Below are 27,723 nucleotides of genomic sequence, written 5' to 3'. Positions count from 1 at the left end.
TATATATATATATATATTCTAATTTAATGATCTTCCTCTGAAGGAGGAGAGCTGCTGCTCAGTGACCGATGATCAACAGCACAATACAAACACTGACCTAAAGAACCAGTGAGGGGAAAAACAGCTGTAGGGCCAGAATATTTTTACATCTAACTCGTTGAATTAAGAGTTTATTTCAACCAGTTTGACAACAGGGAATACAGTAACAAGGTGATTTACAGCGGCTCCAACCAGGACTCTGACTCTGGGCACAACGAGACAAATGAGAAAGAAGCATCAGTGAGACAGTGACAACGTGTAGAGCCAGAATATTTTCACATCTAACTCAGACGTGAACTTAATTAGAAGTGTAACAAACTCAGAGTTGGTGATTGTTGGTACAGTGGAAAGGCTTGGCAACGACTTAAGCTAATATTAGTTTGTTAAAAGAGAGAAACTTGAATTTAGGAGCTGTGTGGTTGTATTTTCCTGTTTAATAAGGAAACATTTACTTTATTAGAACATTTACTCCGTTAAAGCTAAGAGAGCTTGTGGCATGTAGCAAAGCTGAAACTCCAGAGGGTTTTACACATGCATGCACAAATGTATCCACAATTGCTGATTGTCAGGCTGATGGCCGCCAGTTGTAAAATTTGAATATATCGGTCAACCCTAATGGGAAACAAACATGTTGCTGTGTTGTGTGGTTCGGAACAACCACACAACACAGCAAAGTTCGTGGAGGTCGTGCTCCCAGGTTGTCAAATACAGATCCTTGGGCAACCCAAAGCATTAGTATGAGATGTAACGATCAACTGTCTTTCTCCAACTGACCCCACCTTTTAAAGAGTTTTGATAACTTGTGTAACTTAGCAGGTAACCTGAGAGTTGAGTGGCATTTTGTGAAATAAGTTGACCTGTGTGTATCAATGTTATTCAGCAGGCGTACCTACAAGCACATCAAAAGGCCCGCAGGCGGCAGCAGTGGTGGCTGACCTTTCAGAGACGACCTTTAACACACCAGATGGAGACGTCATGTAAGAGCTCTAAATGAAATCACTAATTGGCCATCTTTTAGTTTAAATACATTTTAAAAAAAACAGCGATGAGCAGAGCTTCCAAAAAGGCTCAGAGAAGATATTTAATGCAGCATTTGATGAGTACAAATGAGCAGGCGGTATTCAGTGCTGCTGAGACTTCTTGTCTACATGTAACATTACAGCTGCTTAGTGTCACTAACCCCTGTCTAATTTGTCTGCCAGTGTTGGTGGAGAAATCCAGTCTTTAGCCTGGGACCCAACAGGAGAGAGGCTCGCCGTGCTTCTCAAAGGTCTTCCTCACTTCAACCTATCAGCATTACATTGGTGTTATTTTTAATATAACTTTTTAATAACTACTCTCCGTCTTATCTGTCCTCTCAGGTGATCCACAGGCAGCAGACCGCCGGCCTGCGATCATAGCCATGTTTAAGACGAGAACCAACCCCATTTTTGAGCTTTTGCCATGGTTTGTACTTTTTTGTGCGGTTCCGTTTAATATTTGTGTAGCCTCAGCGGAGCTCAGGGTCGTACTACGGCATATCCCATCTGCATGTACTGAACAACTCTTGTGTTTCTCTGTTTAGTGGTTTCATTCAAGGCGAGCCCGGTGCAGAGCCGAGACTGATGCAGTTCCACCCAAATTTCCAGCACGGAGCTCTGCTCACTGTGGTCAGTCTTTGCCAGTGCAATTCCTATTTTTTCCTTTAATATTTAGTTTTAGTAAATAATGTGGTGGTTTTAGTCATGAACAGGGTTCTCTTAAATAGTCTTACAATGCATTGAATTCAGTTTCTTAGGGGGGAAAAAGGCATTTGGAGGTTTTAAAGTTTTAAATTTAATTTGCTAAATATTTTCTCTTGTCTGTCTCTTATCTGTAGACGGTAATGTTAGTTATTTCATGTTTTTGTATTCAGTTGCAGGCTGTTGGGAGACGTTATACACTTTTTAACTAAAAGTAGGATTGTAAAAGTGTCGATTTTTTGCGAAAACTTTAAATGAACTTAAATAAATTAATGATTGTCAGTTGGTTAATCTATACATCCATTTTCCACCACTTATCAGAGTCGAGGTCATATTAATATATAATTAGGAATTAATGTTATAAAGTGTTGGGAAGTACTGCGATATAATAAGTAATTCAGGGCCCTTCTGGTTTTCCATCATACCAGTACAATCATAAAACAGGTATAAATAGTTTTCTATGTAAACCCTGATAAAGGAATAATAATAATACAAAATAATAATAACACATCGGTTGCTCTCTCTGTGTTCTACCACATCTAAAGTAACATTTCTCTCTATTTTCAGTGTTGGTCCAGTGGAAGAATCACCCACGTGCCTTTCTACTTCATGGGTGCTGGCGTCCCTCATTTTGGCCTCAGTGGCAGTCCGTCAGTGCCGCGCCCTCAAGCAGGGCCTGCAGACTTTGCCAATCAGTCACTCTTCACAGAGCTCATCTCCTGACCGACCTTCAGCCATCATCACACACTCACAAGTCATTGTTGTTATTATGGATTGTCAATAAACATGTAGAAAGTTCCTGCTATACCAACACTTTTTGTTCTCTGATTTGTCAAAACATTAAACTAAATAGACGTTATTGTGAGGTAATGATGAAATGTACTCCACTAATTTAAGCATCGCACTTCTGTAACATTGTCCAGCTCTCATTGGACAGTTTAAAAAAGGGGGTATCAAATTTGATGCAGTAGCTGATTTTAAGTAAATACGGTCAATGTGCTGTTGATGAACAACTCTCCCACAATGCAATGCACAAAGGAAATACATTTTGAAGTCTCTGTAAAGTGTAACTGGAAGTAGTTTTACACGATTTGATCAGTGGTTAAAGAACGCTTGTATAAAAACTGCTAGATGGTTTATTATGTAGTTTGGATTTGGTACACAGCTGACGGCCTTTATTCCATGCATTCTTCTTCCTTCTCAAAACCGGCCGCCTACATCACCCACAGTGCAACTCGACTGCCAACAGTTCGGTAGGAGATTCAAGTGTAGTAGTGGCTGTTGTAGCCACTACTAGTAGTCATCTAGTACTGTAGTCATCTTCTAAGTCTTCAGCCCCAACTGACACTGCCTTGAGTGATGTCACTTGAGGCAGGTTATCAGACTGCTTGCAGCTCCCTCTGGAGTCACAAAAGGCTTATAAACTTTATATGCGGTACTCCCCAAGACCCTATAATCGGACTTTGATGTGTGAAATTGTGTGAAGTTTCCCCTCAAATGTGATCTAATTTAGTTCCCTTTTGGTCTATTTTTGTGCTAGCACATACAGAGTAATTAGCATATTTTTATGTGCTTATGCATGATATGTAAAGCACTTTTATTAATAGTATTTTGTCTGGACTGCTTACAGTACATTTTCTTTTAAATAAGAATATGTCACTATGAGGGCTTAAGTCAAGCTTTTATTACTCAGGACAGACCGGAGAGGAAGCTGGCCACAGTACAGACAAATAGCGATGCGGCTGGTCAGATGCATCTTTACTCTACAAAATACTTGATTCCAGTCAACAAAATGTTCTTTATTAATGCCTATTAGTTCAGACAAACAGGAGCCAACTACGCCCAGCCCCCACCCTGAAACCGCACAACGAATACAGTACTTTTGTTCCTTAATTTTTGTTCTTTTTATGAGATTCTCTCATAAAAATACACACTTGCATCACAGTCTTAAACTTTCACACACTCACACACACAGACTGAGTAACTGACCTCATGACATACAAGTATAACAAGAAAAAAAACATTTAAGCACACATGAATGGTTCTGTTGAAAGAAGAAATACGTCCCCACGGCATTTCTGTTTTTATTCAAAACTCAATTAAAAATCAACTTCATTCTTAATTTCGGTTTTCCTTTTATTTTCCAATTTACATCAATTAGAAGTGTAACAAAATAAAAACAAAAATGATCATAATAAAATTAATTCAAAAAATGTACACGCCCTCACACACACAGAGACAACCCACCCTGGTTGTTTTTGAGCGACCATCCTCGGGAGTCCTGTGTTCAGCTTTGGGGGGTCCGGACTCCAGAGGAGGCCTCCAAGTAGCCCCTGTCTCCCCTGTCTTAACCCGACTGCACCCCTCCTCCAGGGTGGAGTGTGAGTGTGTGGTGTGAGGCTAGTGGGAATTAGGGTTGGGGGGGGCGGCGTTTGGTGGAAACTGAATTACAGAACTCATAGCACCTTCTGAACAGAGAGCAACCCAAAGCAAAGATGGCCATTCAGCCCCAGATCCACCTGAAAGCTAAAGTTTTGGTCAGCTCAGATTTAAACTCAACATTTTCACTTTTGTTTTTCAGCGTGAGGTAGCTTTAAACAATCTGGATGACTACAATAAAAAAGCAAAACTAATTTCCCTCAAATTCTTCAGAACTAATTTTTTTGGATGAGAACTGAACTGGGCCTTCTTCTGACGGGCAGTCAAGGGGTACAGGACATTGAAAACATACATCCCAAATGTGACCTCACTTTCCAAAAAGTGTTGGTGTGCATATAGACACATGTACACACATAATGTGGAAATATATATAAAACCATCTGGTTGTTTATAAACACAGACTTTTACAACAATAGAACCAAGGATTTATAATACACAGTAAAGGTTCTGCTCCTGCTCGCGATGGACAGGCCTGGAGCGCCTGGATTGGATTTTACTTACTGAGAATATTTATTTTTGTCTACACTGATTCAAAATGCCGTATTTGTGTGTCAGGAGGGAAACATGGAGGGAGATGGAGTAGGACTGGGACAGAGGTTGTGCGGCTGTTCTGTAGTGGAAAGGGGGCTTGTCTTACTTACAAAGTGAACCCGTCCAGTCCTACCTCAACTCTGCCCATTCAGGTTAGACAATAAATAAGTGACATCAAGTCATGTTTCTGTTCTCCATAACTTGTTCGCTTGGTCCCTCTTCCTCCTGGCTCTGACTCATTCCCGTCAACAGTGGGCCATGGGAAACATGACTGGATCTCAGGAAGCGGGTTGACAAGGAATGCTGGTGGTGATGTACAGATATTGCCGGTGCCCTTCAGTGCTAACATCCAGGGAGTACAACTTGGAGAGCACTTCGTTGTGAGAGAAAAAGTATCAATTTTCTTTTATAATTTCCAGTCTTCTTTATTGTGGAAGTGTGTGTGTAATGTTTCATGGTTGAGTTTATTTATTTCCTGTGTTTTTTGGGGGGCCATTGTGATATTCCACTTTACAAGAAGCAGACTGCGCCTACATCCACTCCAAACTCCTGATCCGCTTCTCCGATGTCCATAGGCGCAATGTCCACGATTGGCAGACGGGAGGTTTTCTGTGTTTTGTACTCAAAGACAGTCTTGCCCCACCGGCCTGTATGTTTCTGTTGGTTGAGAGCAGAGAGATGTGTTAACAGCAGTCTCACAATACAATTATACATACATAAAAAAAACGTATATTTTTTTCTGGTTCTATTTTGTAGCTGCCCTGCCCTCACCTTGCAGCCATCCTCCAACACGCTGTATGTGAAGCGACTGTTGCCCTCTGCGCGGATCTCCACATCGTTGGAGCCCTGCAGCAGCAAAGCCTTCTTCAGGTTGCCTGTGGCCTGGTCCATGTAGGCAACGCTGTTCTTGCAGTGGTAAGTGAGGTTCTGGGATGCTTCAGTGGACAGAAGCCTCAAGAAGGTCAGCTGGACGCTGGCAGCGTTGGCAGCAGGGCCATCCTGAGCGTAGCTGAACTGTACGGCCAGAAGAGAGGACGGGGAATTCATTAGCAGCTTTCATGTTAAGGATCATTTCATTCAAATCTCTTAAAGATCAATTTATAGGCAAAGAAATGATCTATAAAAGCGCACTCACGTGGAATCCTCCACTCATGGTCTCTCCGAACCAGACGTGTTTGCGGTCCTTGCTCTTGCTGGTCCACCAGTTCTTCTGTGGCACCTTGGCGATGCTTGGGTAGACGCAGGTCTCTCCAGTCTCCATGTTACAGAAGGCCTTGATAGCATCGGCTGTGCTGCCAATGTTGGGATCAACCCAGTAATTTCCTGCAGAGACAAAAAACGTGGATTAATAAAGACTGAAAAAATTAAGTGCAGCTTTGGCAAACTCAGTCATATGTGTATCTTGACTTAATATACCACTTAATATAAATAGCAGGATTAAACACTGATTAAACACTGGAGTCATATTCATGCTGAGGAAGTCGTAGTTACCCTTTTTGGGCGGGAAACCAAACCTAAAAAAGCAGGTGTTAGTATTTCTAGGGCACATATTGACGTCAAGGTATCTGCATTTTGCTGTATTTTCTAAGGATATGAAAAAGCTAATCTTGTTCAGAGCAGTAATAACATTCCTGTGTTGGTCCACAGACTTTTTTTGATAGTTTTCTAAAAGAAAAACTACCTCCGTTATGCTCTTATTCAAGCTTTTCAAACTTTTACACACCTAATCATTAAATCAGAGGAACAGGTATAAAGACAGAACATAAAAGCGGTCTGTCTGATTCTGTCTCTCTCACACAGTGTTGCTGCAGATGATGCAGCCAACCCTATTCCATCTCTTCTATCACTAAACAAAATAAATCAGTTCACTATTATCAATATTGGTAAAACAGCAGTTATCTCTGCCATGTGCGCTGCCATATAAAACATATGGTTTACAGGTGGAGGAGTGATGCTGTGAGATTACTGAAGTCTATGTACTCAATCAAGCACAGTCTGCACATGCACACATCACATTTTCTCTCTTTTTTGATTGTAAACATACTAACACATACATAATAAGAGCATTTTTTTTAGGTATTCTAAATCATAAGAGAACTGTTGATAATTAGCAACAACCAGTTAAGAACATTTTTAAGGCAGTCAGACAACACATCACCCTACTTACCGCTCTTCCACTCAGGGTGGCACAGTTTCAGGTCTCTGCAGGTGCGAGCAGGGTTCTTCTGGCTGCCGTCAGGGCTGCGCAGGTTCTCAATCTGGTTGTTGAGGGACTTGAGTGTGGAGTCAACCTCCACATCGTGCTGCCTCAGGGAGCTAGAGGCCTCATCAGCCCTCATGTACCTGAGAGGATCGGGGGACTTCTCAGTCTGACCCAGACCAGCGAAGGCAGACATGTCGATGCCAGGGCCAGGAGGACCAGGAGGGCCAGGCGGTCCAGCGTTACCAGGGGGACCCTGAAGGAGGGCGAAAACAAAAAAAGGGATCAGGGAATATGTACAATCAGGTTTAGCAAAACAACGCTGAAAAGGTACAGTATATAGGCTTGTGGTGATTATGGATTTTAATTTTGTTTTGAGGACATGTTACGTACAGCAGGACCGGATTCTCCAGAACGTCCACGAGGTCCAGGGGGTCCAATGGGGCCAGGCTGTCCATTTGATCCATCTTTACCAGCAGGTCCGAGTGGTCCAGGTGGTCCCTACAGAAGCGTTAAGTGTTAAAGGAAAATCCAGTGGATGCTAACATGTTTACACATGAATCATTGTTTCATTTACTGAACTTGTGCTTTCTATTCAGAGTGTAGAGCTCTATTGATTGTTCCTTTAGATCCATCAGGCAGTCTGGATTAGAAAAAAAATCTGATAAAGCAATTCAAATGTGCCAGCAGTTTCTCTCCATTACCCCAATCACCTCCAGACCCTTTGCCTTTTTATGCATGAAGATTATTTGTATGGTGACATTTCCCTTCATTTTTCTTATCATGCACAGTGCTTAGCTAATCTGGAATAGATATTGAAGTCCATTTCCGATCTCAGCAGGAGTGGTTTCGCAAATCGTGGTCCCCCCTGTCTGTCTGCCTCTTTTTCCATTCAGAGGGTAATTACAAAATGCCTCAGCTGCCCATCTTATCACAGCAGTGGGTAATTAAAGAACGTGGCCTTTCCTGTCCCCGTCTTCGTCAGGTGATTGGAGAATTACAAAAAGACTAACCTGTGCCCTTCATTACCATCACATATCTTGGGTGTTAAAGCTGCAGGATGGAAATGTAATAAGAGTTTTTCTTCTATTTTTCGCTCTTTGCTTTTAGTCAGTTTTCTCACCTTAGCTCCGCCTGGTCCTGCAGGACCAGCAGCTCCAGCATCTCCAGCGGGACCCTTGGCAAGAAGAGGACGATAACAGATCAAATAGTAGAACAGACAGATGAAGGGAGGTAAGATGAAAAATGGTACTACGGGGATGAACTATTAGATTTGGATTACGTACAGGAGGTCCGGGAAGACCCTGCAGACCAGTGAATCCACGGTGACCCTTCTGTCCCCTCTCTCCAGTCTCACCAGCCTCTCCCTTGTCTCCACGTGGTCCTTGAGGTCCCTGGAATAAAGGTTTAACATGTATTAAAATGCAGGCTGCATATGTGTAGCACTTTTATTGACCTAAATCAAAATCAATATAAAAAAGTAATGATATTGTTGCAGTTAGAGATGATGACACTCACAGCCATTCCTCTAGCGCCAGCGGGTCCAGATGGTCCTGCAGGTCCTTGAGCACCCTAAAGAAAGAAACAACAGTGTGGGTGGGAAATCAAAAATATGAATTTGTGCCCAACACTGTGATTTTGCACCTGTGGCCCCTACAGTGCGTTGTGTTACTTACAGCCTCTCCTCTGTCTCCCTGCTTGCCGAGGGGTCCGACAGGTCCGGGGGCACCAGGGGAACCAGGAGCTCCAGGGGCGCCAGCAGGTCCGGTGTTACCACGCTCTCCCTGCAGGAGGACACAAGGTGATGATTCAGGATAACAGTAGTTTCTGCAAACCAGCAGACTTAGTAGATTTTTGTGAAACTAGTTGATGTGAGGCTGTAGTATCTCACCTTGACTCCAAGAGCTCCATCTCTACCAGGAGGTCCATCTGATCCAGGGGTACCCTGACATAGAGGAACATATATTTTTAATGATATGACATGCATTTGATTTAGATAGATCAACAGTACAGTGCAATATTATTTGCACAGTGTATTGTACAGGGTTCCTTGTGATTTGTAACATTTTGTTGGTATTATTGTGTAGTTCTGACCTCTCTTCCGGTCTCTCCAGCAGGTCCAGTAAGTCCAGGAGGTCCCACAGGTCCAGGAGGTCCGCGGTCACCAGCAGAACCACTTGCTCCTTGTTTACCAGGTTCGCCCTAAACACAAAGGGAATATGATTATTATATTTCAGTAGCTCCTTTTAACTAAGCAACAGAATCATTGTTCAGAATCATGCTCTGTTACTAACAAGAGTAACTCTAAAACAAATGTAAAGCTAAAGAAAAACTAAAACGTACACTAATATGAAGACCTATCTGACATAATTGTGTGAATTAATACAACTGTTGATCTGGCCTCAAATCTCAAAGAGCTTACATGAAAGCTAAAGAAAATATATATGTGCCTATATTGATGAAAGCACTTACAGAAGGTCCAGGGAGACCAGGGAAGCCTCTCTCTCCACGCTGACCAGGCAAACCAACAATACCACGAGATCCAGCCAAACCCTGAGGACCTGAAGGCCCATCAGCACCCTACAGAGTCAGGAAAGAGAAGACTGAGTCATGAAATGTTCTTATTTAGCTGCACCAGAGTTTAAAGTGTACAGACCATTTTATCTTCTTTTAACTGTAACATTAGTGCAGTATTTGTATATATTGTGCTGAAATAGCAGCTGCTGGAGACTGGATGTTGTCTCAGAGCATGCATCCACTCATAGGTACTTATGGGTTCTTGAGAGGTACAAAATCAAACTCACAGGTTGTCCATCCTCTCCAGCCTCTCCCTTCTCTCCTTGTTGGCCAGCAGGTCCACGAAGCCCAACATCTCCCTGTCTTCCTGGGGGTCCGGCATCACCGCGAGCACCCTTTGGTCCGTCTTTACCAGCAGAACCAGCAGGGCCAGCGGCGCCTGGGTTTCCCTGTGATGGAAGAAGAGAGAGTGTCAGGATGTAAGAGCAGAAATACACTCACAAATCATTTCAGATTGAGTAAATGAATATCCCTTCTTGGAATTTGTTATTGATCAAATACTCACATTAGGGCCAGGAGGTCCAACTCTGCCAGCAGCACCAGGGAAACCAGTAGCACCCTGTCAAAGAGAAAAACAGTTAAGTAAACATAAACATAGCCAGCCTGTTGACCTGTGTGATATATCTATCAATCCATCATCAATAACTAATGTGTATTAGGATGTTAATACCAGGAAAGATTCAGCAAATATAAATTATGTATTTCAGTTCACAGTAGTCTAGTCTAAGGCTGCTCTTGTTATGAATATTATGTATATTAATGGATTTCTGTAACACGTCAAAGTGTCTGCTGTGATCATATGCATAATTCCTTCATAACCTTATTCCTGTTATGTATTTGTTCAAAGCTCTCATTTTAATTCCCTCAGAACATATGGACTGGAAGTGATTCCTACTGGTTCCACTGGAACAAAATTATAAAAAATAAAGTTAAAAATTTTCTGTTATGCTGCCAATATAAGCTTGAGCTGATTGTACAGTTCTCTTCCTATATATTTATCTGACATCATCACTTTTTTCATTTAGGAGCTAAAGGTTTTATCTTTTTTCCTTATCTTTTTTGAAAGCTTAGGAAGAGTCAGAAACTGGTGCTGCTGTGGCCCAATAAAGCCCAATGACATTATATACTATGTGGTATTGGGTCATACAAATAAATGTCACTTGACTGGCATCAGGCCATACACATTGAGCCATATCTGCCCATCACAGAAATCCCTGCAGTGCTCTTTATGGCTGGAGCTCGTTTTGATATAAGTTGGGAAAGGGTAGCTCTATAAATATGTTTAAGTAGGTCATAACAGAGTCTTTTTTTAATGAAAATTGGTCTTTAGGGCAGCTGTGGCTCAGGAGGTAGAGCGTCTTGTCCACAAATCAGAAGGTTGGTGGTTAGGTCTCTGGCTCGAAGTGTCCTTGAGCAAGATAGTGAACCCCAAATTGCTCCCGATGCTGCGCGTCTGTGTGAATGTATTAGTTTCTGTTCTGATGAGTCTTTAAATGTGTGTGAATGGTTGGAAGACTAAAAAGGCACCATATAAGTTTCCAGTTTCCATTTACTATTTACCAACATAACATGTTGATTAACTGTATGTATTATGTCCAACTTGCCCTCACTATTGTGTATGTTGTTTGTAAGGCCTTTAGTTTATTTCCCTTTCCATCCTGCATTCACTTGCATAATTTCCTTACTGTCATTATCATTTGCTGTCGACTGATATCAGCTTCTCTAATCAGTTGCTCAATTCTATCTAACAGCACAGAGACCCACCTGCATCATTAGCCTATCATCTTGCTGCTGTCTTTTTAAATATGTTCTCTGTCTCTCTTCCTTCAGTTTATTCATGCTGCTGTCACAGATTCATCAGTCTCATTATTTCATCAGCCTGTCAGCCTCAGCAGAGTCATCAACCACCACCACCAGTGTCTGGATTCTATGGGGTGATTTATCTTGCTGCTTGTCAGGGCAGACGGCCCTTGATCACAAAGATCTCCCTGTACAGTCTAAGTGCCAAAGACTTTCCATCAAGACTTAATCATCACATATCCTTTTATAATAAACAATTATCTTTACTTCATTCATTTGTCTCTCCTGATCGAACTCTGAAATAAAATGTACTGTAAATGTCATGTATTGCATAAGGTCTGTATCTGCATTCAGCTGAAATATTGTGCGGAGTGTAGTGAAAATAGGAGATACTTACAGCAGCTCCCTGAGCACCACGTGCTCCTTTAGGTCCAGATACACCAGTAGGTCCCTAAAAAAGAGGAACCACAATTAATCATGTTGACATTACACTAGAGTGACTTCAAAACACTTCACTTCACTTCAAACAGTCATGTGACCTAAGATACATAGATCTCCAGTTCCAGGGTTTTATTTTGAGGTCAGATACCCACCACAGGTCCAGGAGCTCCAGATGGTCCTTGAGGTCCAGGAGCACCACTGTCTCCCTTCTGTCCACCCTCACCAACTTCTCCCTTGGCACCAGGCTGACCATCTGCACCCTGGACATTTCAAAAGTAATATTGGCATACAGTTAATAAATGGAAAACTTAATTTGATCAAAATATATTGTTTTGTTATATTGTTTACTTACAGGAGGTCCAGCAAATCCAGCAGGTCCAGGAGGACCACCCTCACCACGGTCACCCTGCAAGAGGACAGAAGAGACTGTCAGTGAGGGCAAGCTGAGATGAGATATTGATGCTGTTTTCATTATTAGTTATTTTGTATTTTAACACGTTTATTGTTTTTTGTTCATTAAGTAAAATAACAGAACTTATATAATTACAAATGATGAAATAGATAAATAGGATAAACAAACAAAGTGACCCAGCCAAATAATATATTGCAATCCTGTCATCATCCTGTTCTCCCTCCATATTTCCAACCATACAACCTTAAAGCATCAACACTTCTCAACTTTACCTCTCACTATATAAATCTGTTGTTAGAAGGCCAAACAGCTAGAGATCTCTTTTACTGCAGAATTATGAATAGAAACATATTTTAAAGGGAAACATGGTCTTGAGGCATTTGAGTTTAATAATGACTAGCAAAGTTTCTACACTGTACAAATGCATCTTAGTGAGCCCCCGTATTGTGTTATTGTCATGTTATTAGCAACGGCATTATACTCTATATAAAGGATGCTATTCCACCAAACACATAATGCTCTTTACACCAGTGTTTCTACTAACATGTACAGGGAACACCAAGTTAGAGCTTGTTTGGAAGTAATACTAGATTGTAATCGTAGAGAATGCACACTTTTTTGGCCTTAACACAAAATAGATTAACACTGAGAAAATATACATGCTCTTCTGCCAGCTGGTAGACATTTAATTAAGAAGGGGATTCATTATTTCAGCCACTAACTCAGTCCCAGACGCACAGATGATCAATTCTGCTGTATACTGTGCATATGATAAAAAAGGGTACTTACAGGAGCACCACGAGTACCAGGAGCACCAGAAGGACCAGTGGGTCCAGTCTCACCCTGGATAGGAGACAATCAGTCAGTCAAACCAACCAAAATAAAAAACATAATATATGAATGTTGATACCCAAGTATTACGTGAATTCATTCAGACTGTTATTCTCACCTTTGCACCATTGGGTCCGGCTGGGCCAGGAGGACCAATGGGACCAGTCAAACCCTGACAGGAGAAAAGATGGATGAAGAGATAAGAAAACAAGTTTTTATGTCATTTAATGTTATTTTCTGTTTGATGACTGCCAAAAAAGCATAAAAAAGAAGAGACCAAGGATTTATTGTGAACTCACTCTAGAACCGTCCTTTCCAGAAGCTCCCTCAGGTCCTTTTGCTCCATTGTCACCCTGTTGGACAAAGAGGACGGCGGCATGTTAATCATACATGAAACTACAAGGCCTCTGGTCATGACATTTGCTCATATCATTAGATGTACCATTTTACTCATAAAATCATTCATAATATTACATTTAAATTTGTTTAGACAATTTATGTTACGCACTCTGTCTCCTTTGGGTCCTGGGATGCCACCAGTTCCTCTCTCTCCAGGCATACCCTGCAGGCCAGGGGGTCCCTGGGATCCAGCAGCACCAGCTGGTCCAATGGCTCCCTAAATTAGGATAAGAAAATAAACATCAGTCAAATTCTTTCATGTCTACTAGTTTCCTGTGAACTAACTGAGTGTGGACACACTGGTCCTATTTTTACTCACAATGTGTTATTGTACATAACATTATTCTATAAATGTTGTGAAAAGCCTTAAATAAATCAAAATAAAATGTCATTCATCTAAAATATGTCATAGTTTCTCAGAAATTAGAACTTGACCAAGGCTGCAGGTTAATGTACAACATGTCCACCCAGGAATGAATATACCAGAAAGGTTTTCATTACTTCCCTTTGATTAATTTCAAGGAATATTTAGAGGATTTGGAAAATATTCTTGTTTGTTCTCTTGCTGCAGCCTGCAGCCGGTTAGCTTTACAAAGACTGGAAACCTGGAAAGAGCTAGCTTGGCTCTGTTGAAAGGTAATAAAATCTTCCTGCCAGCACCGCTAAAGATCACTAATTAACACGTTATGTCTTATGTGTTTAATCCGTACGAAAATGGAAGTGTTAAAACAACACATTGTGTTTTACAGGGGGTTATGTGACGCACTATCTCTTGGCCTAGTGCAGTAACTTCCTGGAGTCTTGTCGTCACTGTGAGGTTGCCAGGCAATCAGCAGAGATTCCAGGAAGTCAGCCAGCCAAGCAATCCTATCATGAAAATCCTAAGTGGCTCAGAATATATTAACAACCATTCTGATTTTAAATTATAAAAGAAATTATTCTGAAACAATAATGAGGTGAAATTTAAATTTCAGCTGATACCTATTATCCTTTAAGAAAGGCAGTCAAACAACGATTTGAATCTTAAATCTGTCTCAAAGTCATCCACTGACCTTGGGTCCATCAGTTCCAGGTGTTCCAGGAAGTCCACGAGGTCCCTGAAGACCCTGAGCTCCAGCACCACCCCTCTCACCAGGGAAACCACGTTCACCCTGTTAGGAGAGGAACATATTCTTAGTCATTTGTAATACCAGGATGATCAAGCTATTCATGCATGAAAACAACAACTTTTCATGTATGGACTGAATGTGACAGGTTATGTGTGTATTGGAAATTAAGACATGGGGCTTTAGCATGCAAACTCACTCTAGGTCCAACAGCACCAGGAACTCCGCCCTCTCCAGGGACACCCTGCACAGAGAGAAAAGAAACTGTTTTATTCCTGTTTTTGAAATAATTACACACATGTAAACTTCTGTATCGTAACACTTCTGTTGAGCTGTCATTGTTAGTAAATAGCCAAAAATATATTATATTACTATTAACTAAATGTAACTTCAGTCCAGAATGTTTAAATGTAATTTATCTGGACTCTAAAACCATTCTGTACTGTAGGGAGTTCCTTATTACCTATACAGGCTTTGCAGAAATTAAATACAAAAAGTAAAAAATCTTAATTGACAACATTTAGGTGACTAAGATGTTTTATTTGACACAGAATACTTCATTAATCCTAAAGGGGAAATGCATTGTTACAGCAGCCACCACACATAAGAGGCAGGTGAGAAAAATACAATTAAAAACATTTCTGACTATTAAAATATGAAATAGAATAATATAAAAAACTGAGAATAGAGACTTAAGATAGGACCTTAATGTTAACGTTAAGCTGTAACACTGAAGTACTAACAGAAGATTTGAGTTGATGAGTCATTTTAACTACAAATTAAATGTGAACAATTAAACAAATGATAAGACTGAAGAGTGTGTTCAACACAAAGTTAACATTTAGCGCTTGTTGGTACGGAAAATAGTATTTCTGTCAAGTAAAGTATGATAGTTATACTAGACTGATGCTCAACTAAATAAGCTGCAGTTACCATTAGAGACTGTTTCAGCTTGTCTTTCCTTCTACTTGTACATATGCTGTTATTTTCAGGAACAGTGAGTCCATCATTTGGCATATAGGTAGTACTATACAAGATTATAGTTTGCGTCTGGAGGGTTGAAGGAGTTTGACAATAACAACAGACCTAGAGATGCAACAAATCCTAAGTATCAGGTCAACACTCACCTGGTCTCCAGGTTTTCCAGGCTCTCCGGGGGCACCAGATGGTCCAGGCAGACCCTGTCCAACACAACAGCAAAAGGATTAATTATATGATATCTGTAAACATAGACTAGGTCAGTACCTGTAGGTCTAACACTCACACACACAATAATGTCCAGTTTGAATTAGAATCATACTAAAATTCAAGCTTTGGGGAATTTACAGTTTTCCACACTGGTGTACAGTAGGGGTTTGATGAGAAAATAGACTCACCTGGAAACCAGAAGGTCCAGGCTGTCCTTGCTCTCCTCTCTCTCCAGCAGGTCCCTATAAAAGACCAGAACACAGGCGATTACTCAAGGACAAAGAGCAAGTAGAAGCTCTGTAAAATACTGTCATCATTTGAGTTAAAGATATCTCACTACATATAATTACACTGAAATACTCACAGCAGGGCCAGAAGGTCCAGAAGCACCAGTTTCACCATCTTTTCCAGGCAGACCCTGTTCAGAGAGGAGTATTTAAATTATTGAAAAGGGACAAAAAGTGATGAATACATTTGTGAGGTTTGAAAGTATTTATGAGAAAAAGAAAAATGTACTCACTCTCAGACCAGGACGACCCACAAGACCCTTCTCTCCTGGCTTTCCAGATTCACCCTGATGAAGAGAAATCATGGTGAATGATCCATAGAAAGTCTCTTTAGCTTGGAGTGCTTCAAGATTAATGACAGTATTAGCAGTACTAGTAGTGATATTTGGCTACTGAAACGCTGTATAACTGGTATAACATTGTCCTATGTACACGTGGATGTATTATCAGGTTTCTACTATGTTGTATGTGTGCACTAGTGTACTCTACTCTTACAAATACTTACATTGGCTCCTTTTGGTCCGGGGAATCCCATCACTCCTGGCTGTCCACGAGCTCCCTGAGGGCCAGGTGGGCCGGGGCGACCGTCCTCACCAGCAGCACCCTGTCAAAGTCACAAGGTAAAAAATCATAAACAGCACAGAAACCCAGAGATAACAGGCATTATTAACTGTATAATTAACTGCAGTTGAAACTTGTGTGATCATCATAATGCTATGCCCACATACATTAAGATTATTATACTAGATTCTCAAGATAAAAAAGCTTCTCAAGTCTAAATAGCTGTCACAGCAGCTGTTAACTGTGCACTACACACATTACAATTTATAGTTTCATTCAATACAAGGCTTTCATTTGAGAACATATTGTGAGTTAAGTGTTGCTGTGAAGCCACCTTGAATGGGCCATCTGCTCTATCCTTTCATTCTCACATTTGTGCATTTTGCTGTTCTGTATGTATAACTGCGATACCAGCATATCATAACAAATCAAACTGTGAATTTACTGAACTGCTACTAGTACTAATACTACTAGTTTTTTGCTTGGGAGAACTAAAATACTTTTCAACCTTTAATAAGCGTGGCATGAAGGATTAATATTGTACTCACAGAGGGTCCAACTTTGCCTTGAGGACCAGCATCTCCGGGACGACCAGTAAGACCCTATGACAGGCACACACATTTTAGAGATCTTCAGCATCATTCAAGAAGTCAAATCTCCACAATGCCCAGAATAAAATAAAACCAATCAGATCAACCACAGTTTCTGGGCTGGTAATGATGCAGGACTCACTCTGGCTCCGGGAAGGCCAGACTCTCCTGTGCGTCCAGGGTCTCCAGTAGCACCTTTAGGCCCACCAGCACCAGGAACACCACGGTCACCAGGGGCACCCTGAAGAAGATAAGACAAAAGGAGTTAAATATCAATCAGGTAGAATTATAGCTGCTAGTGCTATGACTATAAGAGTGTCTGCAGTGCTCAGATTCATGTATATGTTCATGTTGTCAGTGAGCTAAAATCACTTCTCACTGTTATACACAGGACCCACCTTAGCACCAGCAAGACCATCCTGTCCTGGGAAACCACGGTTGCCAGGAGCTCCCTACAAAGAATCACAGAGAAGAGACACATTTGATTAAATTGTGCATAAAACAGCAACAAGAAATTCATAATATCACTTGTTACTAATGTTATTGTACATCCTGATTACTCACTCTCTCTCCTGGGGGTCCAAGTGGTCCAGCAGTTCCAGGCTCTCCTCTGGCTCCTCTCTTTCCTTCTTCACCAGCAGGGCCAGGGGCACCTTGAGGACCAGCAGGTCCCTGGAGAAATTAAGATATGTAAGTAAATCTTCTCTGAGGTCTAATTATAAAAGATGTTTCAGTGATTATGGCACATATAAAGTCAAAACTCACAAGTTCTCCCTTGGGTCCAGCTTCACCTTTGAATCCTGGAAGACCAGGGTCTCCCTAAACATGGCGAGAAAGAAAGAAGACAGCCACAACAATAAATAATAATGACACAAACAAGTATTAAGGTTTCTCAGACGTTTACATTATTCCTAAGTGACTTACAGACTGTCCCTTTGGTCCCAGAGGTCCTGTAGCTCCCTGTGGTCCAGGTGGGCCACGGGGCCCGGGGAATCCAGGAGCACCAGCAATACCAGGACCACCCTTTAAGGAAAAAAAGGATCCATAAAATATGAGTAAAACAGAGTAAAACTGTAATATTATGAAAAAGACAAAGAAACAAAAGGTAATGGAGGACAGAGAGTGGACTTACAGCAGATCCTTTAGCTCCAGGAATACCATCAGTACCGGGGTTACCCTGCACAGACAGAGAAGAAGAAGCAATGCATCACACTGTGTAGACAAAACATTAATAAACAACCAACACAGTGCGAGAACTGTAATGTTTCATGACTAAATCAAAATCGCTCAGGATGAACGATGACAAACGAACCGATGCTCCGGCGGGTCCAGGAGATCCTGGGGTACCAGCCTCTCCACGAGGTCCCTGTTGTCCTTCAGATCCACGGGCTCCAGTAGGACCAGCTTCTCCCTGACAGGACACAATAAATGAATCATTAACAGTTAAAGTCATGTGTTCCACATGTCTACCTCCACACCTGTTCTTCTTCTTCTTAAATGTTCCCATATAATCTAATATAAATCTCTATTAAGATTAAAGGCAGCTGAATAGGACATGACTAATGCATCGTTTTCTTACTTGACAAGATTATAGAGCAGTTTGTAAAATACACCACTGAGGCTGATCAATTGTTCATGAAAAACAGTAACTAAAAGAGCCAGGCATATAGGAGTTTATGGGCTTTTATTCCATCTAAACAGACTGAATAAAGAGTGATCAAGTGTTCGAAAGTACTTTAGAAAAGATTCACTGAGTGATAAAGAAAGAAACTAAAGATGCAGTTAAACACAAATGGTGCAAGTGAGATTTCACAGGCTTTTCATTGCTTTATTTTACTACATAAAGTCTGCTACAGAAAAATACTGGTTTATGATCATGTGCTCTGTACAAACCTTGGCTCCTGGCGATCCTGGGAAACCGGGAGCTCCAGCAGGACCAACTGGCCCCTGTAGACAGAACAAAAATCTAAAGGTTAGGGTTCATGTCTCATGACTTTGTTGCTGTGTTATCAAAGGCAATAGTATTATAGAAGACTAAAATGGATGCAAAGTGGTAACTATGATACGTACAGGTGGACCAGCTGGACCGGGCAAGCCATCATTTCCACGGGCACCCTGAAGAGTAAAAAGACAGGATGGTCAGTTGTGTACAGCATAATGAAGTCCATTAAATTATATGTTTCTGAAGGATCCAAAGTTGTGACAACTAAAAACATTACAATACTCAGTGGATTGAAGCAGATATGAAATTGTTACTCACTGCAGCTCCAGCAGCTCCAGGACGTCCCCTCTCACCAGGCAGACCACGTGGGCCCTATGACAGAAGATACAATTGGTCAGTGTCTCTTAATCATTATAAAACACACACTTGGATTTATAAACCCATTATTTATCTCACCTAGCATCACATTCTGTTACTACTTTATGTTGGAAAAACCCAGAATAATATGGCAGAGTAGATAAAGCACTGGAGACTCACCATGGGTCCATTGGCACCGTTCTCTCCGGCAGAACCAGACTCGCCCTGATAGGAACAGAGATCAGAAAAATTTGAAAATGTAAACGAAAGACAGTGAAACCAATAGCTAAAACATGAAAAACATTTTTGAATCAAATCATCTTACCTTGGCTCCTGCAGCACCATTTTCTCCCTTAGCTCCATCCAGACCAGGATGACCCTGCAGAGAAACAAGACAGGACTCATCACACATCAGTCGGTCCTCAGGTGTAATGAATGACCTTCTACAGTTCAGTGAATATTGAGCAGTTATCCTCCCTTTTCTGTTTAGCAGTGAAGACTGAAACACTCACTCTGTGTCCTTTGATTCCAGGAAGTCCAGGAGTTCCAGGGAATCCACGAGCTCCCTGAAATACAGACATAAAAATATTAGCACGAGGAACACTCAACTCATCTCTACTTTCTTAATCCTGGAGTTAGCAACAGATTAAATGATGTTTAATTTAAAATAATCAATGAACACTCACCTGAGGGCCTGCAGGTCCACGCTCACCAGCTTTTCCGGGTTTGCCAGCCTCACCCTAGAAACAAACATGAAGTGAAGTGATGTACAGTAGCTGCTTGATAACGTGTAGCTGCTCTGAACTTTACTGTGGTGGAAAGGTTTGCATGCAGCCTGTGTTTTGTGAAGTATTGCACCAGTATTGTTAGGAGATAGACAGCGCCCCCTGGTGGTACATATGGTTTAGAGTGTAGGGAGCGCATCATCTGACTCATAACATCATTGTGAATTAACAGTAAAGGAATAAAGTGAAATAATTGCATTGTTAAGAGAATAAAGAACATCTTTTTAATATTAAATGTTTCACTCAAAATGTTGGTTTGAGTTTGACCTTTGACCTTGGCTTGGCTTGGTGTATGTTTTTGCTTATGGTTTATTAAGTTGTGTGTTTCTGAAGATGAAGCCTCCGCACTTACATCGCTTCCAGGTTTTCCGGAAGGTCCAGATGGTCCGCGAGGTCCCATTGGTCCCTGTTATAAAAAAAACCACAATGATAAATAATTAGTGACAGTTATCTAATTGCTCCAAAGACAATTAGATAAACTTTTGTGCTGCACAATGTAAACACAGCCTTCGTGCTGTCCATCCACTGAACTAATGTGATGTGAAATATGCTTCTATTTATAATCAGCATTTGTTCCTGTGAAAGATGATGATGGTAAACCCTAAACATTACAGCAAATATGACCAGGACAGTCTGAAGTCAGTCTGTTCAGTGCAAAGATGTATACTTATGAATACTTACAGCTGGACCAGGCTCTCCAGCCTCTCCAGGGGCACCTTGGAAACCCTGTGGCCCCTATAGGTGACAAATGACAAAGCAAAGCATTGGGGATTTGCTCATTTATGCCAACAGTTGTTCTCTGTATATTTCCACATTAGCTGTTTGATTATAATGATCGATCACATAATGATAGTAGTGCTGTGATAATTGTACTTACAGGAGCTCCAGAAGGTCCAGGGGGACCACGAGGACCCATAGGACCCTGCAAGAGAAACACAAGACCAATCTAAGTTAACAAATCTTTTTTGTTTAAACCACATAGTGCGACATATTTATCACATACGAAGCTTGTTGAGAATGATGAAAAAATAACAATCTACCTCAAACCTAACTCTGTTTTGGGCTCATAAGGTTTCAAAAACACATATCTTATGGGTTTAGAGTTGCTACAAAAACAATCCTACATAATCACTGCAAAACCAATTTTAAGGAGTTTCAAGGGATTTGAATATATTTTTAAAATATGGTTCTTCTGGTATATTTTAATGTGGTTCATACTCCAACATACTATTTTAAATAAAAAGCTCCAATTTAACAGTATTCATGCATTTAAAAGGTCATCTGAGGCCTTTGTGTTGGACTGGAACTACTGAACCACAAGGTGGCAGCATTTCAAACATTTACAGTTTATTTTTAGCACTTTTTCTTCAGCAGCAACTCTGAGAGGAGCTAAATGTCAGTAATGAGGTCAGTGTGAGAGATTAACTGTTAACCTACCAAAACCATATACACACACACTCTTCCTGTAGGATATATCTACTGTACATAGTACTATTTACCATTGGTCCTTGCATCACACCCATCTGAGCACCTCCGGCCTTCTCATCAAAACCTCCAGCCATCTGAGCAGCAAAGTTCTGCAAAAACACAAAACAGACAAAGACTAAGAGACAGTTTATGGAGTTTGTCCTGAGTGAGCTGCCTGAGCAGTAAGTAAAGTAAGTAAACATTAACTGAATTACTGACTTAAATGGTAGTTCAATTACTATGAAAGAAAATACTAAGAAAAAACATTTGCCTGCACCTGTTTCCTGCTAGTAAGTAAAGCACCATTTTCACCCTTCAAATTTATGTGAAAGCACACAGTACAAGAATACTGCAGGGTCTGTATTATGCCTTCACATTTCCCCCTCTCTCTTCTTTGAATAAAATATTAAACATTTTATGGTCTCATCTTGAGCTGTTCCACATATTTTCAAGTCGCATGTAGCCAAAATGAAGTTTCAAAGCACAAACATGTGATTTAGTGATGGTAAAGACACTGATAATGCTTATTGATTCAAGTCATTTCTATTTATACCACTGGCTTCTTGTTTATAACGTGATAATGTGATATGTACATAAGACTGTGGTGTTGGGACTTAAATCTGAGGAAGACAAGGTGGATCTGGTCTATTCTTGTTTTTGCCCTATGTTCCAGAGGTGCCCTTAGACTCACCCCTCCAAGCCCTGGTGGTCCAGGTGGGCCGGCGGGTCCGGGGTTTCCAGGGATGCCAGGCTCACCATCTCTTCCTCGAGGTCCAGGATTTCCCTAGGGAAAAAGAGAGAGGGTTATTTTTTCACCAGTCACCAGCAGTACTAAAGAAGATTTAAAGTCAGACATGAGAATTGGATTAGAGAAACAGGATGGCACTTTCCCCACCATGCATGACGCTGTTTCTTCAGATTATTACTGGTTACACTGGTCTGTTGTTTGCCTTTTACAACAAAACATTTACTGAAGGAATCTCATATCTGTTGCATGATGATTGGATTTTGATGTTCCTACACTTGAGTAGTAATAACATTGCAAACTCAAACTATTATGAACTCTGTCAGTTCAATTATAATAATGATCAGAACTGCTGTTGCTTGACCCAATATTTGGTGGCCCATGCTAAAATCACATTACAACAGTAACAGACAATTCCTTCTGAGTATTTTTTGAGAGTGTTTTTTTGACCCAGTGTGTTGTCTTTTACCTTATCACCCTTTGCGCCAACTTCTCCGCGTGATCCCTGCTCACCTGGGGGGCCCTGCAAAAAACAAAGATATTTGTCTCAGTATGATTTCCAGGATGGTTAAAACTCCTGTTCACAGCAAAAGTCATATTATCATGCACCAATAAACAACTGATCAAACAATGAATGGAAAAGATAACAGATTATTAAAATCTTAATAAACTGAATACAAATATTTACCATAGGCCCTGGTGGTCCTTTTGGTCCTACAACCTGCACAAGGGTGAAAAGAAAGCTTTTGTCAGGACTGTGGCTGTTGTCATAAATGACTAATTATTACCAATAATTAAGACCAATCTTTCATCTTGTGTCCGGTTGTACCAGTTTCTAAACCGTTAAAATTAGAAAAGAACATTCCAACTTTGTAGGAGGTGGACATCACGCTAAAAACACAATCTGATGAGGATTTCATTTGACAGCACAAGTTTTGTTAAAAACATCACCTCCTCTTAACCTCTGGTTTGGCTGACTTTATTCATCTGACATGTGCACTTGTAGAAAAGTTGCTGAGAGGATCTAAGAGGATTTGATTGGGTTCATTGTGTCCGAGGAATGCAGGGTTTTTCCTCATGTAATAGAAAGTTCAATGAGGGGATTGTTGGGCATTACAGTTAGCCTCTTAGTAATTGCCCCTCTAATGATCAAATATGTTTAAAACGTAAGAAAAATTGGGTTAATTAGTGAATTTGAACATTATCAAAACAATGAATACTTTTTTAAGGGTTTGAGGATAACTCTAAGTCAAGAGATAAATGTCAAATTCAACAAAGCAAGATCTTGAGAAATATGTGTAATGTGTGGGTGATTATTATGGGCATGAATGGGCACAGTATTGGACTTTTAAAGGTCGCAAAACTGGAAACAAAACTCATTTGTTTGTTCGATCAGTCATTAGCTTTCTCAGGCTCAGGCTGATAATGAGCGTGTGTATAAAGTAGTTTAAAGTGAAGTGTTTCAATTATTTCAGGCATTAATTCAGCATGAGGCACAGCAGAGGATTCATACTTACATCTGCAATGTCTCCTGGTTCTCCTTTTTGGCCCTGATTGATAAAAAAAGAAGTGATATCAGTGGCATGGAACATTTTATTAGGAAAACAGATTTCATCTTTTCTTGTAAAACAGATTTTACAAGAAAAGTAATATTTTCATTTTGTTACTTGTTGAGTGAACGAATGTCAGTATTTTCCCACAACCCCCTGTCTCACCTTAGCACCAATTGTCTCTGATGTTGCAGATGGATGTATTAAAGGGGGAAAAGAGAACAATACATTAAAAGTGATCAACATTTTAGACGATTTGATTTCTAGTCTGTGATTTTTAGAAAAGGAGACCTGAAAGGAAATCTAATTAAGTGATGAAATATCATTCACCAAACCAAAAGGCAGACAACCCATCCAGATCATATTAATGGTGAGGATCCAAGAGGGATGAAGCAGAAGCAAGCACAGACTAGGAGATGAGAACGAAGTGTTTAGATCCAATTATTAAAGCAAAATGGGAAAGTAAGTAAAGGGTCAGCGAGCTGTAACAGCCTCAGTAATAGCTGGTGTCCAATGGACATTGCAAAGCTTAGTTTCAGCTTTTTTGTTTCAATGTTGTATATCTTACATTGTCATTAAAGATCGGTTATACCACATTTGTGGAAATTAATTTATGTTTCATTGATGTGAAACATGTTTTATTTTAGTAGTATTTCGTAAGTTGTGATTTTAACATAATTCTTTAAATAAAAAAACAAAACTGGACATGTTCTCTCTTTAATAACTTAGCATCTATTTGTTAGTCAAATTGTTGAAACTGTCATATACCAGGAGGTCTCAAAAGACACCACAGGAAAACAGTGGCTCTTTACATTAAACCTCCATTTATATAGTCCTATCATAAGGCCTTATTCATAAAAAGTTAGGCAAACTTTGGCCCCTCACTGAAGACACCTTAATTTTGTAGAAGACAACCACATGGGTCAAATAAATAATTGAGTTGAGGCTCAGTATGAACACAGGCTTCATCTTAGTCATGAGTTAAAATGAGAAGAAGCATCTCTAGTGGTTTAGGTGAGGCTTAGACAACACATCTCAGGATCCATCCAATCCTACGTGAAACAGACTTTCACTGGAAATGAGATCATCCTGATAATGTTGTTTATCTAGTCTCCACCCAAACCAAGCAAGTAGAGGGCCACTTTTGAAAAGGGAACAACAGGCTCGGATTGAGTAAAATAATAGTATTGACTAATACAAAATCATAAAACTAAAATGTTTTATAAAAATCTAAATTTAGAGACTATAATCTGTGACTACTGCAGCCCTGATCAGGCAGAATACTTGGATCTGGAGGCCGTTCCCCATTCAAAAGTGTTAGCCAGGGTGAGATAAATGCAAGCTAGAAGAGTAATTTATTTATGGGTATGTGAATAAATAAATTACAACCAATGGGGGCACTGGCATCAGCAGGGCAGATGGGACAGCACTCTCCAGATGGGATGATAGGGTTGGCACACTCTTTGATCTCCTCGCAGATTATCTCATCACACAGAACCGATCCGCTGTCGCACACACAGATACGACACGGCTCGGGCTTCCACACATCCTTATCATTATACTGCTGGCCGTCCTGGATGCAGCCACCTGCCTCCTCTGTGGTGGCCAGCAGGGGGCGTGTGGCAGGTGGACAGAGAAGGAATAAAAGCAAGGAGAAGACAGAAAGGTTGGTTGAGGGGAGAATTAGATAGGGAAAGGTATTGCAGTTTTTACAGTGGTATGGGTTTGATATAGCAGATGTTAAAAAAAAAAGTTGGTTTAAAGGTGAGAAGTGGGAATAAGAGAATGAAAGGGAAAGTAGGCAAGGAAGTAGGAGGAGTAATAGCAGTGTGGGGGTAAGACGGAGGAGGAGTGATTGGTGATTGAAGAGGAGGGGCGTAGAAGGAAGAGGGAGAAAGATAAAAGTTATCCTGTATCAAATAAAAGCTTTGAAAACTTTATAAAGTAGTGCAAGGTATACAAAAATAGAAATTCAAATAAGAGCATAACACAGGAATTAAACATGAGTCTGACTGCATAATGTTAATGAACAGGGAGTAAGTGGCCTTGTTCCTTTGATGCTGACGAACAGGTGCTGCTTTGACCCAAAAATACACAGGAACAAATCAGTAGCTGTGGAGCAATAATTTACAAGTTTTAAAAATAACACAAGGCGGCAGGAAAATGCTCTAAATGATCATATTGAGAATTTTATGGCAGCATAAAACGCAATGTCAACAAGAGCTACAGTTAACAGTTGGGTCTGAAGCCCTAGTTGAGGTATTTCACATTGCTGGCTGAGTATATTTAACCTTCAGGCCTGCTCTCCTGCTCCTATGAATGAACCTCTATTACAGGGATACTGTGCCCAATTGACAAGCTGTTGCCTTAAGTAAACACGGGGTCCTTCTAAACTTCTCCATCTGGATCCCATAGCTGTGTTAAGCTGCAGTGCAAACACATTGGGAAATTAAGAATGGGTGATTTGTTTAATGGTTACAGTTTAGGGCTGGGCCTGCTAAGTGCTGTTATTTGTTTTTTGAACATATTCTGTGAAAGTGATACTTAGCACTTCCATGTTACAAGGCTGTTTAGTTCCTGCTCAGAAAATTAGTTTTGCTATTTGCAAAGGAAATCTTTGCTTTCTACTCTGTCACCATTTGTTTTTTAATTAAAATGTATAGGTTTACGCCAAAAGCTTATTAATGCTATAAGGGAGAGGGAATTAGAAGTGTGTTAAGCAGCAAAGTCTATCTTTCTATAAATACAACTGTGTCTATCATCTGTTGACTCCCCGCTGTGCACCCTGTCCTCTGTCCTACTCCTTTCCTGCTACCCTTTGAGCCTGCTAGTCTGGGGTCAAGCACTGTCTGACCCTGTCACTTCACATCATGAAAACCCTGAATATGCTCCAGCCTAATCCTGTGGGTGACGTTTACATATTTTCTACAGGTCTTCAAAAACAGTTAAACTCAAAGTGCACTCTAGACTAATTTTTCAAGACAATGTACAGTGTGTCTGCTACATAATGGTTGAAAAAAAGTCTTCCAAAGGGATTTGAGGCATCAGTGTGCTTCAGTAAGCAGATTTGCTGCTGAAAACTAACTCTACTGTATGAGCAAATACAGCAGGAAAAGGCTGAGCTGCAGGACCCAGGTGAGGACAAACGGGCACTTGTTCACCTGGTCCTCCATCCCACACAGATGTGCCTTGACAGCCTCACCTATCCTAAAGAAGGAAATGGACTGGCTTACATGGAAAGACCATTAATAGCCTGCTTGACATTGTGCACTCACATCATCAGAAACAGTTAATGACTACATTGTTGTAAACTGCATGTAATAGCAAAAAAAGTAGTGCTCTTCATTTGACAATTTGACATGACCCCTGGCATCGATTTTCCACTATTCTTCTGAAACATCAGATAGAGAAGATTGAGAAGGAAACACAGAATCATCAGAGTAACAATCCATATTTTTTGCAAGTAAAAAGCAAAAAAAGACAAGAAAAACTGTGCAACTTACGGTCATCCTCTTCCTGACATCTGACCACGGATAGTAAAACAACTTGGGATGCTACTAGTAGCAGAACAGTCCTTGAGTCCACAAAGCTGAACATGTCTAAATATTAGACATGCAGGAGCTTGGGTGAGAAATGAAGGGAAGGACGAGACCAGGCTTTCAGTCAGTGGTGTGTTAAGTGTGTTTTCCCAGAGACTTATGGCACCATGCAGTCAAACCCTCCAAAATCTAAGTGGAATCCAACGCGGGGCCCCA

At 40.7% G+C, this 27,723-nt stretch overlaps 2 protein-coding genes across 3 annotated transcripts in view; one reads left to right on the top strand and one right to left on the bottom strand.

Moving 5' to 3' along the window:
* Positions 1 to 2,573, top strand: part of aaas (achalasia, adrenocortical insufficiency, alacrimia) — a 7,636-nt gene extending 5,063 nt beyond the window's left edge. The window contains exons 11-15 of one of the 2 annotated variants that reach the window (XM_035657369.1): positions 923 to 1,016; positions 1,242 to 1,309; positions 1,401 to 1,485; positions 1,604 to 1,688; positions 2,328 to 2,573. In XM_035657369.1, coding sequence (XP_035513262.1) covers positions 923 to 1,016; positions 1,242 to 1,309; positions 1,401 to 1,485; positions 1,604 to 1,688; positions 2,328 to 2,483 — 488 coding nt within the window. In that variant the 3' untranslated portion in view covers positions 2,484 to 2,573. Of the gene's footprint in view, positions 1 to 919; positions 1,017 to 1,241; positions 1,310 to 1,400; positions 1,486 to 1,603; positions 1,689 to 2,327 lie in introns of both variants that reach the window. The other variant, XM_035657368.1, reaches the window with a different exon arrangement.
* A 1,051-nt stretch (positions 2,574 to 3,624) lies between these two features.
* col2a1a (collagen, type II, alpha 1a) lies at positions 3,625 to 27,723 on the bottom strand. Its single transcript, XM_035657582.1, has 54 exons — positions 27,472 to 27,723; positions 25,358 to 25,564; positions 24,134 to 24,150; positions 23,936 to 23,968; positions 23,107 to 23,139; positions 22,888 to 22,941; positions 22,365 to 22,457; positions 21,706 to 21,783; positions 21,084 to 21,128; positions 20,888 to 20,941; positions 20,559 to 20,612; positions 20,108 to 20,161; positions 19,934 to 19,987; positions 19,747 to 19,800; positions 19,602 to 19,646; positions 19,383 to 19,436; positions 19,193 to 19,237; positions 19,016 to 19,069; positions 18,435 to 18,533; positions 18,255 to 18,299; positions 18,047 to 18,145; positions 17,888 to 17,941; positions 17,687 to 17,794; positions 17,521 to 17,574; positions 17,265 to 17,363; positions 17,081 to 17,134; positions 16,477 to 16,575; positions 16,205 to 16,258; positions 16,049 to 16,102; positions 15,873 to 15,926; positions 15,624 to 15,677; positions 14,696 to 14,740; positions 14,443 to 14,541; positions 13,500 to 13,607; positions 13,291 to 13,344; positions 13,110 to 13,163; positions 12,950 to 13,003; positions 12,101 to 12,154; positions 11,901 to 12,008; positions 11,705 to 11,758; positions 10,013 to 10,066; positions 9,735 to 9,896; positions 9,403 to 9,510; positions 9,025 to 9,132; positions 8,822 to 8,875; positions 8,607 to 8,714; positions 8,449 to 8,502; positions 8,217 to 8,324; positions 8,054 to 8,107; positions 7,324 to 7,431; positions 6,898 to 7,186; positions 5,866 to 6,053; positions 5,502 to 5,744; positions 3,625 to 5,387 (listed from the first exon to the last, which is right to left on the bottom strand). The coding sequence occupies exons 1-54, from the start codon at positions 27,563 to 27,565 to the stop codon at positions 5,241 to 5,243; spliced, it is 4,464 nt and encodes a 1,487-aa protein (XP_035513475.1). The 5' UTR covers positions 27,566 to 27,723; the 3' UTR covers positions 3,625 to 5,240.

The sequence above is a fragment of the Morone saxatilis genome, unplaced genomic scaffold, assembly GCF_004916995.1.
Source record: "Morone saxatilis isolate NCDOM2014 unplaced genomic scaffold, NCSU_SB_2.0 Contig15, whole genome shotgun sequence".
Classification (NCBI taxonomy): Eukaryota; Metazoa; Chordata; class Actinopteri; family Moronidae; genus Morone; species Morone saxatilis.
This window is presented reverse-complemented; position numbering and strand designations above follow the sequence as displayed.